General features: G+C 47.8%; 1 protein-coding gene and 9 non-coding genes across 10 annotated transcripts; 1 reads left to right on the plus strand and 9 right to left on the minus strand.

Annotated features, from left to right (window-relative positions):
* Positions 1-123: 123 nt before the first annotated feature.
* On the plus strand, positions 124-4,504 carry LOC139055365 (uncharacterized). Its single transcript, XM_070532797.1, has 2 exons — positions 124-1,217; positions 4,489-4,504. The coding sequence occupies exon 1, from the start codon at positions 167-169 to the stop codon at positions 1,118-1,120; it is 954 nt and encodes a 317-aa protein (XP_070388898.1). The 5' UTR covers positions 124-166; the 3' UTR covers positions 1,121-1,217; positions 4,489-4,504.
* A 302-nt stretch (positions 4,505-4,806) lies between these two features.
* On the minus strand, positions 4,807-4,879 carry TRNAM-CAU (transfer RNA methionine (anticodon CAU)). The gene has a single exon. It is a non-coding gene; the product is annotated as a tRNA-Met (tRNA).
* Positions 4,880-5,052: 173 nt separating this feature from the next.
* Positions 5,053-5,125, minus strand: TRNAM-CAU (transfer RNA methionine (anticodon CAU)). Its single transcript has one exon. It is a non-coding gene; the product is annotated as a tRNA-Met (tRNA).
* A 1,195-nt stretch (positions 5,126-6,320) lies between these two features.
* Positions 6,321-6,393, minus strand: TRNAM-CAU (transfer RNA methionine (anticodon CAU)). The gene has a single exon. It is a non-coding gene; the product is annotated as a tRNA-Met (tRNA).
* Positions 6,394-6,566: 173 nt separating this feature from the next.
* TRNAM-CAU (transfer RNA methionine (anticodon CAU)) lies at positions 6,567-6,639 on the minus strand. Its single transcript has one exon. It is a non-coding gene; the product is annotated as a tRNA-Met (tRNA).
* A 173-nt stretch (positions 6,640-6,812) lies between these two features.
* On the minus strand, positions 6,813-6,885 carry TRNAM-CAU (transfer RNA methionine (anticodon CAU)). Its single transcript has one exon. It is a non-coding gene; the product is annotated as a tRNA-Met (tRNA).
* Positions 6,886-7,058: 173 nt separating this feature from the next.
* On the minus strand, positions 7,059-7,131 carry TRNAM-CAU (transfer RNA methionine (anticodon CAU)). Its single transcript has one exon. It is a non-coding gene; the product is annotated as a tRNA-Met (tRNA).
* A 5,169-nt stretch (positions 7,132-12,300) lies between these two features.
* TRNAM-CAU (transfer RNA methionine (anticodon CAU)) lies at positions 12,301-12,373 on the minus strand. The gene has a single exon. It is a non-coding gene; the product is annotated as a tRNA-Met (tRNA).
* A 173-nt stretch (positions 12,374-12,546) lies between these two features.
* On the minus strand, positions 12,547-12,619 carry TRNAM-CAU (transfer RNA methionine (anticodon CAU)). The gene has a single exon. It is a non-coding gene; the product is annotated as a tRNA-Met (tRNA).
* Positions 12,620-18,008: 5,389 nt separating this feature from the next.
* On the minus strand, positions 18,009-18,081 carry TRNAT-CGU (transfer RNA methionine (anticodon CAU)). Its single transcript has one exon. It is a non-coding gene; the product is annotated as a tRNA-Thr (tRNA).
* Between the last annotated feature and the right edge of the window lie 169 nt (positions 18,082-18,250).

Consider the following 18,250-nt stretch of genomic DNA (forward strand, 5'->3'; position numbering starts at 1 on the left):
CACCTACCAAGTTGTTCTGCCAGGTCTGCCAACAGGTCGTTATGTTTTAAATACAGTTTTTTTGCACGCTGATATTACGGCGCGACCGTACCAGATTGAAGATTTCCGTGATGCATTGGCACCGCATTCGCTTCTTCCGGATGTTATCGCCCTGGGGGCGTATCGCATGAGCCATGTCTGGGCTATCACTTTCAAGGACGCGGACGCGGTGAAGAAGATCTCGAGCATCGGGGAGCTGCGTGTAAAAAACCGGCGCTGCCTGGTGATTGACCCGGCGAACCAGGACGTTCGACTGAAGCTCCACTGGCTTCTACACAATGTGCCTGATGAGGACGTGCGTGTCGCCTTTGCGCCCTATGGGAAAGTTACCGAAGTAGGCCGGGAGCGCTGGCGTGTGCAAGGTATGACAGAGAAGGGATCAACCACCCGGCTTGTCACCCTCAAGTTGAAAGCGGGCGTGAAGTTGGATGGCTTGCCACACCAGCTGAGCGTTGGCGGTGAGTTAGCGCTTGTCGTGGTACCAGGCAGACCCCCGCTGTGCCTTCGGTGTCGCGGTACGGGCCACATCCGCAAGGAATGCCGAGTCCCGCGTTGCGGAATCTGCCGACGCTTCGGGCACGAAGACGACCAGTGTACTCGCACTTACGCGAGCATTACAGGACCGGGAACCAGCGAGGACTCGTCCGAGATGCTGATGGACGAGGCGGATGCTGAGGAAGCAGCCCGTGTGGGTGCACAACCACAGCGCCAGACTCGACCATCATTCACGACTCTGGTGAAGCAGAAGGCGGGGCCCTCCGGCGCCACAGATGGTAGTGTACAGGCGCGGCATAAGCCTGAACAGGACGACGATGACAAGGCAAAGGAGGCGGCGAAAGCCGCGGACGCTAAAGAAAGCAGCGTGGAGACCCCCGGCATTGATACCATGGAGACGAACCAGGAAGCGGCGAGCACCATTGCTGGAAAAAGTCCGCATGAAGAAAGCGGAGACGTCAAGCTGCAGCCTGGCGGTAGCGGCGATGAGCCTCCGCCGAAGGCAGGGGGAGTGAGACGCTCGTCTTTAAAACCGCGGCCGAACATTCCGGCCGACACGCGGAAGGCGGGGAAACCGCCTCCGTAGTAACACAGTGTCCTGGTCGATGTCAGCGCCGGTTGTGTTGGTTGATCGGTGTCAAGAGGTCCTGGCAGTCGTGAGGAAGGCTACGTCAACCATGAAGGTAGGCACCATGCGGATAGAGGCGTTTCTTCTTCTAAGACATGGCTTTTAATCTTATTGCTCCACTTCGAGTTGCGACCTTGAACGTCAGAGGTCTGGGAGCAAGAAGGCGACAATACCAGCTTAATCGCCTTCTTCTGGATAACGATATTGATATAATTGCTTTACAAGAGTCGAAAATAGAGAGCCAAGAGCACACTGACCGCATGGTGTCTTCCTTTCAAGCAAACTTTCATGTTTGCGTTTGTCATTCTGTTGGGACGTCGGGTGGGTGCCTTGTATTCATACCTAAGACGTTAAGAGTGAACGTAGAGGCTGTATTTGCATGCCCAAGTGGTCGCCTTTTGATTGCTGATTTCACATTTTCGAATTTTTGTTGGCGAATTGTTTGTGTATATGCTCCTAATGTAGAAAGCGAGCGTAAAATTTTCTTTGAATCCCTTGAGCCATGGTTGAATGGCGACACGTTTTTGCTTGTACTGGGAGACTTCAACTGTGTGTGCGCCGCAGCTGACAGAGTGAAGTTTAGGCCACTGAGAGACAAGAGCTCTGAAGTTTTGAATACTTTTGTGCATGAGTATGGTCTCGAGGATGTTGGCAATGTGTTTTCCACTGGGACCCACCCAGAATACACGCACTTTCAGCGGGAGAGCCACGCGAGACTAGACAGAATGTATGTGTCTTTCGATCTTATGCCGCTATGCTCAAGTTATGACGTTAAACCTGTGTCTTTCAGTGATCATTGCCTCGTGAGCATGACTTTAGGAATGAAGGGCAGGAAATCGCGCTTTAACTGGCACTTATGGAAATTGAACACAAAGCTTTTGGAGGATGAAGGGTTCATTATGCAAGTAAAGACCAAGCTAGACAAACTGCTAGACGCGCAGCCAGCTAGTTTTGCAACTGAATGGGAGGGGTTCAAAGAGTGGGTAAAAATGAAAGCAATAGAAAAGTGCAGCGTGGCTCGCTATAAAGAGAAAGAAAAAGAAAAAGAAATGAACGGGCAACTTGAATGGATGCTGAGCATGGAAAATAGCGCGCCGGGAACTTTCACGAAAGAAATACGGGATGTGAAATGCCAGCTCGAAAGAATCGACGCCGACAGGTATAGGGCCGCCGTCATACGCGCAAGGTCTGAAAAATTGTGGGCTGGCGAAACGCCGACAAAACGAGCGCTATCAGACGAGAAAAGATACGCTTGCCAGAAAGAAATTAGGAGCATCCGATTTGACGGCCGGACCTCGGAAGATGCGAGAGACATTCAGTGTGCTATAGCCGAACATTTCACAGAACTTCTTAGCAATAAGCCCGAGACCATAGAAGGCTTCCATGTAGACTTCTTGAGGCTGGTGCCAAGACTAGATGATGAAATTAAGGAACGTCTTGAACTGCCTATAACTTTACAGGAGATAGAAAAAGCAATAGACGACCTAACATCTGGGAAAGCTCCTGGGCCAGATGGGCTAAGTGCGGCCTTTTATAAAACCTTTCGGCTTCCTGTTGCACAGTGCATGCTCCATGTGATAACTGAGGCTTATGAGCGCAAACGGGTTCCATTGTCTTTCAATACGTCCCACATCGTTCTAATTCCCAAGACTGATGATCCGGAAGAACGACTGTTGGCGGGGTCATATCGACCGATTAGTCTCACCAACGTCGACTACAAAGTATTTATGAAGGTTCTAGCAAAAAGACTGCAGTCTGTGATCACGAAATTGGTAGGGTCTCACCAGACGTGTGGAATTAAAGGCCGTAGCATCGCTACAAATATACATGTCGCACGCAACGTATTAGAGTGTGTCGATGCAGTTGGCGGTCAGATAGCAATGATGCAGCTCGATTTGGCGAAAGCCTTTGACCGCGTCTCCCGTGAAATCCTTTTTTCCATCCTGGAACACTCCAAACTAGGGGACATTATAGTAGAGGGCGTAAAAATGGCCTACAAGAACTGTACGACCCGAATTATAGTTAATGGCGATCTCACTGACAAACTTGCTGTACGTTCTTCAGTAAGACAGGGATGTCCGCTTTCCCCCTTGCTTTTCGCAGTGTATTTAGAGCCACTATGCCTGGCAATTATCAACTCTGACCGAATTTCAGGTTACAGACTGCAGTCATCACACGTGAAAGTACTCGCGTATGCTGACGATATAGCGGTGTTTTGCGCTGATAGACAGAGCATCTGTGAAGCGACAATTGTGATTGAAAAATTCTGCGCTCAGACTGGAAGTCAGATCAATTGGGGAAAAAGCTCCGGTTTTTGGCATGGCGAATGGGACGTAACACCGGGTTGTTTTTCTCGGCTTCGATGGTCCACCTTGCCAACGCGGTATCTAGGAGTACCTCTGGATTGTTATCGGGATCCCAGCTCGTACTGGAAAGAAGAAACTTCGAGAATAAAGGAGAAAGCGGTCGCGTGGCAAGGAAGACAGCTATCAATGTTTTCCCGTGCCTCTATCTGTAATGTCTTTTTAATTTCGAAGCTCTGGTATGTCATGAATGTGCTGTGTGCGACCCGAACAGCTATTCAAAAAATGCATCGTGTTTTTGCTGTTTTTATTTGGGCGTCCACCTGGGAAAGAAGCAGCCGAACTAACCTGTTTGTTTCCGTTAAAAGCGGAGGCCTTGGCCTGGCGCATCTTTTTTTGCGTCAAGTGGTCTCGCGATTTATGTTTTTGCGTGATCAAAGTGATCCCTTTCTAAGATCTGTTATGCAAGTGCGCCTACAGAGACTGCTCCCTGGAAGGATAGTCTCCTGTGATAACATGTGTGGTGCTGTGACAGGATACTTGCGCGAGGTTGTACTTTCGTGCAAGATGTTGGAAGTACGTTTCAGCCCTGAATACCTATGTAATGTCAATAAGAAAAACCTGTACAAAGCGTTGGTTGACGTGATGTTGCCGGTACCCATTTATCGGACACCTCACTTTGGAGGCCCAGGGCAAGATATTTTAAAAAGAGTTAAGAACATGCCCGTTAGACCTGTGGTCAAAACTTTTTTTTTTTAAACTGCATTCCGGTACACTGCCTGTTAAAACCTGGCTGCATGATAAAGGTCTTTTCGTGCCATGGACAACAAACTGCTTGTTATGCAGGAAGCCCGAGACAGTGGAACATGTTTTCCTAGAATGCTGGGATCCAATTTTTTATTGGGATGTCCTCCAGAGGACGATTAAAAAGGAACTACCTTTAAGCCCTTACGGCATCCGGTACTTATCAGTTGAAAGTGAAGAAGTGCCCTACGATTTAATTATGCTTCTTGGCCTCCACAGTTTGTGGAAAACGCGAATGCAGGTGCGACATGCAGACATAAATACAAGATCCACACGTGAAAACTTCATCGAAAGTGTTGTTTATCTTCGCGAATGTTTCAGGGCTCAGACTGATCCACCAGAGTGGATATCAATGCTTGATGATTTGTCACAAATGAAAAGTTTATAGCACCACTCGCGTCAGTCCAAGTGTGGCTGAAGTGTTTTATCATGTTTGTGTTATGCGTCCAAAAAAAGGCAATAAAGAAAAAAAAATAAAAATAATGCCCGATTATGAGTGCACTATCGCGTAAGGCAGCAAAAAGAAAGCGCCCCCTTTGCCCCGAGTGAGGATCGAACTCACGACCTACAGATTATGAGACTGACGCGCTGCCTACTGCGCTACCGAGGCGGACAGGGCACACGACGAGGCACGTCCAGTCTCGTTAGTGCTATTTTGGACGGAGTTGAAAAAGTAAAAAAGCGAGCAGCACTTACCCCTTAATAGATTGGAATCTAGTTTCATTATAATGCCCGAATGTGAGTGCACTATCGCGTAAGGCAGCAAAAAGAAAGCGCCCCCTTTGCTCCGAGTGAGGATCGAACTCACGACCTTCAGATTATGAGACTGACGCGCTGCCTACTGCGCTACCGAGGCGGACAGGGCACACGACGAGGCACGTCCAGTCTCGTTAGTGCTATTTTGGACGGTGGTGAAAAAGTAAAACAGCGTGCAGCCCTTACCCCTTAATAGATTGGAATCTAGTTTCATTATAATGCCCGAATATGAGTGCACTATCGCGTAAGGCAGCAAAAAGAAAGCGCCCCCTTTGCCCCGAGTGAGGATCGAACTCACGACCTTCAGATTATGAGACTGACGCGCTGCCTACTGCGCTACCGATTTTTTTTTTATTTATTACCGGTTTTCAATATGACATCGTACATATGAATTTCACACTCATGACAAAAATGCAAGCTTCTTGCAAGAGCAAAAGAAGGCAAGAAACAAAAAGCGCTACAAAGCCGTCTATCCGCATAGGACTGACGTTGTCAAATTAAAATTCCTTCATGACTGTCAGAGGTTCGAGCCTCGACAGCCAATCCGGTGCACACTCTTGAATTTTCTGCGTTTCAATAAATAAGGACATAGACTCTCTGAAATATATACGCGCTGGCCGAGCGTCGGCGTCGCAATGGTACCCGGCCATGCGAGCTCGCCATATAGAGTGGAGGGCATTCAGCATAATGAGATCATACGGTATTCCGTCTTCATCTTTAATTGGCAGATACCTGATCCCTTGGGGGTCCACCGGTAACTCCTTTTTCAGCGTTCGCTTTAACACGTCCCAAAGGAAAACAGCCGCCCAGCAATGCAAGAAAACGTGATCAATGGTCTCCGGCTTCTGACAGATCAAGCAGTGGGATCCCCACGGCACAAGACAGCCTCGTTCTTCCACAAACGTTTTCACAGAGAGCGTTCCTGTGTGGAGCTTAAAAAAGAAGGTTTTAACCCCTGGTGGCACCTGCATTCGTTTCACCCGTTTAAGGACGTCTTGTCCTGGCCCTCCACTGTGTATTGCTCTGTATAACGGCACTGGGAACACAATGTCGCACACATCATTATACAGTTTTTTCCTTTTAACTTCAAACAGATAATCATTGGAAAAACGTACTGACAGGAAACGCACGCTGTCGACCACTTCCTTAAAATCACCTCGAAGTTTTCCGGTCATGCTTGCCGTACTGACAACATATGCAGCACTTACCCCTTAATAGATTGGAATCTACTTTCATTATAATGCCCGAATATGAGTGCACTATCGCGTAAGGCAGCAAAAAGAAGGCGCCGTCTTTGCCCCGAGTGAGGATCGAACTCACGACCTTCTGATTATGAGACTGACGCGCTGCCTACTGCGCTACCGAGGCAGACAGGGCACACAAAGAGGCACGTCCAGTCTCGTTAGTGCTATTTTGGACGGAGTTGAAAAAGTAAAAAAGCGAGCAGCACTTACCCCTTAATAGATTGGAATCTAGTTTCACTATAATGTCCGAATATGAGTTCACTATCGCGTAAGACAGCAAAAACAAAGCGCCGCCTTTGCCCCGAGTGAGGATCGAACTCATGACCTTCAGATTATGAGACTGACGCGCTGCCTACTGCGCTACCGAGGCAGACAGGGCACACAAAGAGGCACGTCCAGTCTCGTTAGTGCTGTTTTGGATGGAGTTGAAAACGTAAGACAGCGCGCAGCACTTACCCCTTAATAGATTGGAATCTAGTTTCACTATAATGCCCAAATATGAGTGCACTATCGCGTAAGGAAGCAAAAAGAAAGCGCCCCCTTTGCCCCGAGTGAGGATCGAACTCACGACCTTCAGATTATGAGACTGACGCGCTGCCTACTGCGCTACCGAGGCGGACAGGGCACACAAAGAGGCACGTCCAGTCTCGTTAGTGCTATTTTGGATGGAGTTGAAAACGTAAGACAGCGCGCAGCACTTACCCCTTAATAGATTGGAATCTAGTTTCACTATAATGCCCAAATATGAGTGCACTATCGCGTAAGGAAGCAAAAAGAAAGCGCCCCCTTTGCCCCGAGTGAGGATCGAACTCACGACCTTCAGATTATGAGACTGACGCGCTGCCTACTGCGCTACCAAGGCGGACAGGGCAGACTTTTTTTTTCTTTATTTCCGAAGTTCACATGAGGAACAATAAGTCACAAACGATAAAGCATTTCAGCTACGCTTGAGCTGAGGCGAGCAAAGTTAAAATTTCTTCAAACTCACTAAATCATCAAGAAGTGTTACCCACTGAGGTTGGTCATGCTGTGCCCGGATGCATTCCCGAAGGTAAACAGCGCTTTCAATAAAGTTTTCACGTGCACTGCGCGTATTAACATCTGCATGCCTTACTTGCATTCGTGTTTTCCACAAGCTGCGGAGGCCAAGAAGCATGAACAAATCATATGGTACATCTTCGTGATCAACCGGTAAAAACCTGATACCATAAGGGTCTAGTGGTAACTCTTTCTTTATAGTTCTTTGTAGGACATCCCAGTGGAATATCGCGTCCCAGCAGTCCAGAAAAACATGTTCGACTGTCTCTGGCCTCTTACCTAAAAGACAGTTCGTTGTCCACGGGACAATGATTCCCTTTTGTTGAAGCCACGTTTTGACAGGTAATGTATTAGAGTGTAACTTGAAAAAGAAAGTTTTCACGCCTGGCCTAACTGGCATCTTCTTCACTCGCTTTAAGATATTCTGCCCTGGGCCTCCACGATAAGGCGCCCGGTACAATGGCACCGGCAGCATCATATCCAGAAGATCTTTGTACAGCTTTTTCTTGGGAACACTGTACAAATAGTCTGGGGAAAAATGCACTTCTAACAACTTACAAGAGAGCACAACCTCACGCAAAAATCCGTTTACAGCACCACACATGTTCTCACCAGAGGACACTATGTTTCTTGGGAGTAGCCTCTGCAATCGGACCTGTATAACCGTTCTTAAGAAGGTGTCATTTTGATCACGAAAGAAAATAAAGCGTGATACCACTTGACGCAAAAACAAATGAACCAGTCCAAGGCCTCCACTCTTCACTGAAAGAAACAGGTTTGTTCTCCTCGTTTTTTCCCAGGTCGAAGTCCAAAGAAAGACGGCAAATATACGATGCAATTTTTGAATAGAGGTCCGCGAAGCACACAGCACATTCATGAGGTACCATATTTTTGAAATTAGAAAAACATTGCAGACAAAGGCACGTGAGAAAATTGACAGATTCCTTCCCTGCCATGCTCCCGCTTTCTCTCTCGCCCTTGACATCTCTTCGTTCCAAAGTGTGCTGGGATCGCGATAACATTCTAGGGGCAAACCAAGGTATCGCGTTGGCATGGGAGACCATTGCAGCCGTGAGAAAAATTGCGGTGTAATATCCCATTGCCCGCGCCAAAATCCAGAACTTTTTTCCCAGTTTACTTGACGTCCAGTCTGGTTACAAAACCTTTCCAGAGTGTTTGTAACTTCAGAAATGCTTTCTCTGTTCGTGCAAAATACCGCTATGTCGTCCGCATACGCAAGAAGTTTCACCTCAGCAGATTGCAGCTTGAAACCCGTGACATAGTCACTGTTGATAATGGCCAGGCATAAAGGCTCTAGATACGCTGCAAAAAGCAGGGGAGAGAGCGGACAACCTTGCCTCACCGAAGAACGCACTGTGAGGCGCTCAGTATGGTCACCATTAACTATAATGCGTGTCATACAATTTGCGTACGCCATTTTTACTCCTTCTACTATTACACTACCCAGGTTAGCGTGCTCTAGAATGGAGAAAAGAATGTCATGTGAAACGCGGTCGAACGCTTTAGCCAAGTCCAGCTGTATCATAGCTACCTGGCTTCCAAGCGCGTCAACACATTCCAATACGGTTCTGGCCACATGTATATTTGTAGCAATGCTGCGTCCTCTGATGCCACAGGTTTGGTGCGGCCCTACTAATTTGTCGATTACACTCTGAAGTCGTTTGGCTAGTACTTTCATGTACACCTTGTAGTCGACATTAGTGAGGCTGATAGGTCTGTAGGAACCCACTAACATCCGTTTCTCTGCATCATCAGACTTGGGAATAAGTACAATGTGTGAAATACCAAAGGACAGTGGAACTTTTTTCGTTTATAGGCTTCTGTTATCACTTGTAACAGGACCTGAGAAACATCATGTTTAAAGGTTTTATAGAAGGCAGCGTTCAGCCCATCTGGCCCCGGCGCTTTTCCAGACGGAAGATCATCTATTGCTTTCTCAATCTCTTCCAAAGTAATAGGCAATTCAAGACGCTCTTTTACATCATTGTCGAGTGTTGGCATTAGTCGGAGGAAATCCCCTTCAAACCCTTGCGCATGCTCGCGCCTATTGCCGAAAAGTTCAGCAAAGTATTCCGTAATAGCGCGCTGAATCTCACTAGGGTCGCTTGTAATGTGCCCCTCGTATCTTACTTGCCTGATTTCCTTCTGGCAAGCGTACCGCTTTTCATCTGATAGCGCCCGCTTTGTAGGCGCTTCGCCTGCCCACAAGTTATCGCTCCTTGAGCGTATTATTGCTGCTATTTACCTGTCAGTGTCAACTGTTTCGATGTGACACTTCACGTCTTTTATTTCTTTACTAAAATTTCCTGGCTTATTGGTTTCCATCCCAACCAAGCACTCAAGTTGTTCGCGAAGTTCCCTTTCTTTTTCTTTCTGTTTATACCGAATTGCGCTACTTTTTCCTATAGCATTAAGCTTCACTCGTTCTTTGAAACTTCCCCATTCAACGGCAAAGCAGCCCACTTGCTCAGCTAGTACCCCATCAAGATCACTTTTAATTTCCTTGACAAATCCTTCATCGTCTAAAATTTTCTCATTTAGTTTCCAAAGGTAGCAATTAAAGCGTGATTTCCTTCCTTTCGTTCCAAAAGTCGCGCTTACAAGGCAATGATCACTAAACGACACAGGTTTTACATCATAGGCTGTGCATAGTGGCACGAGATCAGCAGAAACATACAGTCTATCTAATCTTGCGTGACTGTCGCGTTGAAAGTGTGTGTAATCAGGCCGTGTTCCAGCCGAAGACACACTTCCAACGTCCTCCAATAAATAATCGTGCACAAATTGAGTCAACAGTTCCGCGCTCTTGTCCCTCACTGGTCTACACTTCACTCGGTCAGTAGCAGCACATACACAGTTGAAGTCTCCCAATACAAGCAACACCTTGTCACAATTCAAGTACGGCTCAATGGAATCAAAAAAACATTTACGTTCACTTTCAACACTGGGGGCATAAACACATACAACGCGCCAGTGTAGGTTTGAAAAAGAAAAATCAACAACCAAGAGGCGGCCACTTTCACATGCAAATGCAGACTCCACACTTATACCTAATGTGTTGCGAATGAAGATAAGGCATCCACCCGATGTCCCAACGGAGTGACACATACTCACTTCAAAGTTGGCGCGGAAAGGGGGCACCATGTGGTCAGCATGTTCTTGTGACTTTATCTTTGATTCTTGCACTGCTATTAGGTCAAGGTCATTATCAATAAGCAGGTGATTAAGCTCACATTGCTGCCTTCGTGCTCCCAGCCCTCTAATATTCAAAGTTGCTACACGCAATGGGGCTCTTAGCTCAACTACCATACGTTTACGTAATAAAAAGGGGCGCGGTCCGCATGGTGCCTACCTCTGTCGACCATGTGATTTTCCCGACTGGTGTTCCGCAATGATGTACGGGGGGTCTGTCTGGCCACCCAAAGGGTTGACTGGTGCTTGTCTCGAAGTGGTCTGAGGCACCTCCTCGTCGCATCCTCCACTTTGCATGCGCGCAAACTCGAAAAGTCAGCCAAAAACACCGTGTCGGTCGATACACAACCGACGCTGACATTCCACAGAACACGGGAAAAAATTTACGGAGGCAGTTTACCTGCCTGCCGTGACTCGGCCAAAAGGTTTGGACGCGGCTTCAACGACGAATGTCGACTTCCTGTCGTTTTTGGAGGCGGCTCCCCACTGCTACTTCCACCAGGCTGCAGGTTCTCACCGGCGCTCTCTTCGCGGGACCGTTTTCCAGCGGTTAGGGCAGCTGCTTCATCGTCGGCGTCCATGGCGTCAGCAATGCGAGGCTCCACACGGTCCGGGGTTTTCAGCGAAGCTTTCGTATCGGCCACCGCACTGTGCCCGCTGTCGCTTTCGGGGTCACGCTGCGCCAGCCGAGATGCCACCACTGCTGGAGACGTCAACGTTGTCGTTGTCTTCTGCTTAACCAGAGGCGTAAACGAAGGCCCATCTTTCATCTCCGTTTTCCCAGTTGTCCTCGCTGCCTCTTCTGCGTCCGCCTCATCCATCAAATGCTCCAAGGCATCTTCACTGGTTCCAGGGCCGGCGATGCTTGCATAAGTACGGGGGCACTCACCGTCTTCGTGACCGAAATGTCGACAAGCTCCGCATCGCGGCACCTTACACTCCCGTCGAATGTGTCCCGTACCTCGGCAGCGAAGACATAACGGAGGCCTTCCAGGCACAACGACGAGTGCCAACTCACCCCCAACGTTAAGCTGGTCCGGCAAGTCGTCAAGTTTAACGCCTGCTTTCAATCTCAGCGTGGCCATCCTGCTCGTTGAGCCTTTCTCTGACACGCCGTGCACACGCCAGTGCTCCCGGGCCACCTCGGAGACCTTTCCGTACGGTGCGAGCGCGACACGCACGTCCTCGTCCGGCACGGTGTGAAGCAGCCAATGGAGCTTGAGACGTACGTCCTGGTTCGCCGGGTCAATAACCATGCAGCGGTGTTCTTTGACGCGCAGCTCACCGACGCCTGCAATCTTCTTAACGGCATCCGCATCCTTCAGCGTGATGGCCCAGACATGGCTCATCCGATACACCCCCAGGGCGATAACATCCGAGAGAAGCGATTGCCTAGCCAACGCGTCTCGAAAATCTTCCACCCGGTACGGGCGGGCCCTGATATCCGCGTGCAGAAAAACAGTATTTAAAACTAAACGCCCGGTTGGGAGACTTGGCAGAACAACCTGGTAGTCGTTTTGCATTTCCATAGCCCTGTTACCGCGGCCAGAAATGGCCGCTGAAGCCGCTCCAACGGAGCCGGTCATCATACGTCCGTCACGCTTGGTGGCCGGAAGCAGAATCGGCGGACAGGGCACACGACGAGGCACGTCCAGTCTCGTTAGTGCTATTTTGGACGGAGTTGAAAAAGTAAAATACCGAGCAGCACTTTCTAGTTTCATTATAATGCCCGAATATGTGTGCACTATCGCGTAAGGCAGCAAAAAGAAAGCGCCCCCTTTGCCCCGAGTGAGGCTCGAACTCACGACCTTCAGATTATGATACTGACGTGCTGCCTACTGCGCTACCGAGGCAGACAGGGCACACGGCGAGGCACGTCCAGTCTCGTTAGTGCTATTTTGGACGGAGTTGAAAAAGTAAAATAGCGAGTAGCACTTACCCCTTAATAGATTGAAATCTAGTTTCATTATAATGCCCGAATATAAGTGCACTATCGCGTAAGGCAGCAAAAACAAAGCGCCCCCTTTGCCCCGAGTGAGGCTCGAACTCACGACCTTCAGATTATGAGACTGACGCGCTGCCTACTGCGCTACCGAGGCTGCTTTTTTAAACACTTTTATTCAGAAAAGGCATGTACATACATAAAATCCACCTTGGTCTGCTTGACCAGTGTGGTTAATTAAAAATGTTTCATTCGTACCAACTCATCAAGTACCCAAATCCATGCTGGTGGCTCGGTTAAAGTACTATATACCTCGCGCATGTAGGTTATGCTCTCTATAAAGTTTTCTCTGGCTGACTTTGCCTTGGGGTCTGCGTGCCTGACTCCCATTCTTGTGATCCAAAGGCTATGTAGCCCCAGTACCATGATCATGTCATAGGGGAAGCTGTTTGCCTTCTGTACTGAGAGATATCGAATTCCGTGTGGTGTTATCGGTAACTCTTTCTTCAGGGTTCGTTGCAAAACATCCCAAAAAAAGACAGGATCCAAACAATCAATGAACATGTGTTCGATTGTTTCTGGTTTCTTGCACAAAAGGCAGTTTGTTATCCACGGTACAAATATTCCCTTTTCATCGAGCCATGTTTTTACAAAGAGTGTGTTTGTATGTAATTTGAAAAATAATGTTTTAACAGCTCCTCTAATAGTCATTTTTCGAATTCTTTGTAATACATCTTGCCCTGGGCCTGCAATGTTTGGCGATCTGTATAATGGTACTGGCTTCATTACATCGATTAAATCTTTATATAGTTTCTTTCTCGGTACAAGGCTCAGGTACTCAAATGAGAAGCGTGTTTTAAGTATCCTAAACGACGTGACTAATTCCCTGAAGTAACCTTGTACACCCGAGTCAATTGTTAGCCGCACTAGACACAACAAATTCAGGCAGTACATTCTTAAGGCGCATTTGCATCATCGCTCTCAAAAACGGGTCTCTCGTGTCCCGCAGGAACATAAAACGCGACAAAATTTGTCGGATGAACAGATGAGAAAGGCCGAGGCCTGCGTCTTTCACTGGGCGAAACAGATTAGTGCGGCTGATTCTCTCCCAATTGGAGCCCCAAATAAAAACTGCAAATATTCGATGCAGTTTCTGCACGTTGACGCGTGACATTGACAAAAACTTCAACACATACCACACTTTGGCAATCAAAAAAACATTGCACGCACTGGCCCTAGCAAACATCGATAATTCGCGGCCTTGCCACCCTCCAACTTTTTCCTTCACCTTTGGCGTCAGGTCATCCCAGTAATCTGCAGTTTGCTTATATTGCTCGAGAGGCACGCCTAAATACGTAGAAGGACTTCTTGCCCACGTGATGGTCGCAAATCTTTCTGGTTTGAAGTCCCATATTCCGTGCCAGAAACCGACACTTTTTTCCCAGTTTATCGCGGAACCTGTCGGTTTGCAAAAATCTTTGGTGACGCTTATGGCTTCTTCTATGCTATTGCGGTCAGTGCAAAAGATTCCTACATCATCAGCGTAGGCAAGGATTTTCACATGATGCGTCTGAAGCCTGAAACCATGTACTTTTTCATTAATGATAAGACTGAGACAGAAGGGTTCAAGATAAAGAGCGAAAAGCAGCGATGACAACGCACATCCTTGTTTTATAGATGACCGGACGTCAATACTCTGGGTGAGGTTCTTGTTAACTATGATAATAATAATAATATTTGGGGTTTTACGTGCCAAAACCACTTTCTGATTATGAGGCACGCCGTAGTGGAGGACTCCGGAAATTTTGACCACCTGGGGTTCTTTAACGTGCACCTAAATCTAAGCACACGGGTGTTTTCGCATTTCGCCCCCATCGAAATGCGGCCGCCGTGGCCGGGATTCGATCCCGCGACCTCGTGCTCAGCAGCCTAACACCATAGCCACTGAGCAACCGCGGCGGGTTTTAACTATGATGCGTACAGTACAATCATTATAAGCCATGTTCAAACCTTCTAATAACACTTTGCCAATATGGACGTGTTCAAGCACAGAGAAAAGAACATCGTGTGCGACACGGTCGAAAGCCTTGGCGAGATCGAGTTGTAACATAGCAACTCGTCCCGGGATGGCATCACAACATTCAAGAACGCTGCGGGCTACATGCACGTTTGTACATATCGAGCGTCCTTTTATTCCACATGGCTGGTGCGGTCCAACGAGAAGCATAATAACGCTTTGCAAACCTTCAGCTAAAATTTTGGTATAGATCTTATAGTCCACATTTGTAAGAGTTATTGGGCGATAGGCCTCTACTGATAACAGTCTAGTTGGATCATCTGTCTTCCGTATCAAAACAATATGGGCAGCGCGGAAGGAAGGCGGTAATCGTTTTTCCTCATAGGCGTTGCTAATAACGTTATCCAAAATTGGGCTGATTTCTTCAATGAATATTTTGTAAAAGGCTGCTGCTATTCCGTCCGCCCAGGTGTTTTTCCTGGAGTTAATTCTTTTATTGCCATTTTCACTTCCTCTATGCTTATTGGCTGTTCTAATCGCGTCTTACATTTTTCATCGAGCTTAGGCATTAGAATAATAACCTCGGTTCTCAGCCCAGTATTATCGCCTTTTTTATTCGCAAATAATTCGCTGTAATGTTCGACAAATGTCTGCTCAATTTTACTCCTATCTGATGTCTGTTCGTTACGGTAGTTGATCTGTCGTATTTCGTTTTGAGCCGCGTAATTTCTGTCGTCACACATCGCTCGCTTGTTGGGCGTTTAACCCAACCATATCTTTTCGGCTCGCGCCCTTATCACTGCTGCTCTGAACTTTTTGGTTGCAATCACTTCTAGTTTGCTTTTCACTTCGCGAATTGCTTTTATATACATGCCGGGATTGCCGCTTTCCATACATATAAGAAAATGGAGTTGGCACTGGAGTTCTTTTTCATTACAATTTTGCTTTTGACAAATAATGGTTCCCCTTTCAATGGCAATAATCTTGACCTCGTTCTTAAAGTTTTCCCACTCAGCTGCCCACCCATGTGGCCCTTTGGATGTCATTTGTTTAAGTCTTTTTGTTACACACTCCGCAAATTTTTCATCTTGCAAAAGTTTCACGTTGAACTTCCACAAAGCCCAATTAAAACGGCATTTTCTGAGGTCGCTTCCTAGTGTAGTCATGACAAGGCTATGGTCACTGAAAGACACATGTTTCACTTCATAGTGGCCACAATCCCTTGCAAGGTCAACTGTGACATAGATTCTATCCAGCCTAGCACAGCTTCCGCGCTGGTAATGGGTATAGATAGGGCTACTTCCTCTTAACAATAAATAACCGAGGTCTTCTAAATAATATTCCTGGAGCAGTGAAACCAGCCCTCGCGAACTTTTACCTCGTACAGGGCGGTTCTTGGCTCGATCTTCAGCCAAACATACACAATTAAAATCACCAAGCACACTTAAGTATTTATCACTTTCTAAAAATTATTCTAAGTCTTCAAACAAAACAACATGCTCATAATCGATGTTTGGCGCATATACACAGATAACACGCCATTGCCTTGCGCAGTACGAAAAGTCAGCAACAAGCAACCATCCCGCCTCTGACGCAACTACTTTTTCACCTTCAATGCCCACGTTGTTCCTTATATAAACTGCACAACCACCAGAGGTGCCTATCGCATGGCTAACACAAACATTGAAGTGCCTTCGGAAAGTTCCCACCATTCGATCCGTCTGCTCCTCACTTTCTATCTTTGTTTCTTGCACGGCTACTATGTACAAGTTATTTTCCAGAAAAAGTCGATTAAGTTGATTTTGCCGTTTCTTAGTCGCCAATCCCCGTACATTCAAAGTGGCAACACGTAAGGGAAGAGGAAGATTTTCGTCCTTAATTTGTGAAGAGCACTCGGATCGGGCAGTGTTTACCCCACAAGTCAAGGATGTAGTGGAGTCTTCACTCAGTTGAGGCAGTAGTGGGTCAGGATGAACTCGCTGCCCCTCGCCTGCTACCTCAACCGAAGTTCGGTAGCTGGATGAGACAGCATCGTCTAGGCGGCGTCGCTTATTCGGTGCCATCTTGCTCACTCACCAAGGGGAAGCGGATCCCCGCCTTTTTTTCGGCGGTTTATCCACCGGGCGTCTACCAGGAGGAATGTTTGGTTTCGGCTTTAACGACGTTCGTCTCGTGAGCGCCATCTTCAAAGGTGGCCCCCCGCCACCTGCACCACCCAGATGGTCCGGTTCGCCGACACTGGCGCTGTGCATGCGCTTTGGCGACGCCTCTACAACACCTTCCAATGTTTGACACTGCACTGTCGGTGTTTCATTTGGCGACGTCACCATAGCTTCACTAGGTTTCCCTTGATGACATTTTCCATTCATTTTGTTGTGCGCCTCGTCACTGTTTGCACCGGCCTGATTTTTTACACACGTTATTGTTTCAATAGCTGGCTCACGTTGTTGTACCGCTGCCGGAAGGGTTTCCACAGGTTTTTGCTCCTTCGTCACCATGGCAGCTGCTTCTTCAGCTTCAGCCTCGTCCATGATATTATCCAATATGTCAGCGTCCTTTCTGTGGCCCATTATATTTGCGTACGTGGGCACGCACTCGCTTTCGTCATGGCCGAAGCGTCGGCACCGTGAACATAGCGGGATCCGGCAGTCGCGGCGGATATGCCCTTTACCCTGGCAGCGCAAGCAAAGTGGCGCCTTGCCTGGAATAGCTACGAGAGCAGGCTCCCCAGCGACACATACTTGATATGGAATATCTTCAGTCGTGACCCCGGCCTTCAGCTTGAGGTTCAGCACGCGCGTTGTCGTACCTTTTTCAGAAATACCAAGGAAACGCCAGCGCTCCTTTGTCGTTTCCATAACCTCGCCGTATGCCTCAAGGGCCACACGTATGTCGTCGTTCGTCACATTAAGGAGGACCCAGTGAATTTTCACTCGGACATCTTGGTTGTTTGGGTCTACTACCAGACATTTTCAGCCTTTCACAGTAATATTCCCCGCATTCAACAACTTCTTCATGCTTTCATGGCTCTTGAACGCAACAGCCCACACATGATTCATCTGAAATGCTCCTAAGGCGTCAACCTCAGGCAGCAGTTCCCAACCTCCAAGGACATCCCGGTAGTCTTCAACTCTGTACGGCCTTGTTCGTAGGTCACCGCGCAAAAAAGGTGTATTCAAAACAATACGACCTTTTGGCAAATGAGGCAGGAGCTATTGGTAGTCCTGGCTGTCTTCCATGTCGTCCCTGTTTCCAAGGCTAAACTGGGCCGCTAACACCACCCCGTTGGAGCACATGAAAAACACGTCCCTAGGCTTTCGCGGCCAGAAGTGTAATCCCCACTGCGCTACCTAGGCAGACAGGGCACACGACGAGGCACGTCCAGTCCCGTTAGTGCTATTTTGGACGGAGTTGAAAAAGTAAAATAGCGAGCAGCACTTACCCCTTAATAGATTGGAATCTAGTTTCATTATAATGCCCGAATATGAGTGCGCTATCGCGTAAGGCAGCAAAAATACAGCGCCGCCTTTGCCCGGAGTGAGGATCGAACTCACGACCTTCAGATTACGAGACTGACGCGCTGCCTACTGCGCTACCGAGGCAGACAGGGCACACAAAGAGGCACGTCCAGTCCCGTTAGTGCTATTTTGGACGGAGTTGAAAAAGTAAAATAGCGAGCAGCACTTACCCCTTAATAGATTGGAATCTAGTTTCATTATAATGCCCGAATATGAGTGCGCTATCGCGTAAGGCAGCAAAAATACAGCGCCG

The sequence above is a fragment of the Dermacentor albipictus genome, chromosome 2 (genome assembly GCF_038994185.2).
Source record: "Dermacentor albipictus isolate Rhodes 1998 colony chromosome 2, USDA_Dalb.pri_finalv2, whole genome shotgun sequence".
Lineage (NCBI taxonomy): Eukaryota > Metazoa > Arthropoda > Arachnida > Ixodida > Ixodidae > Dermacentor > Dermacentor albipictus.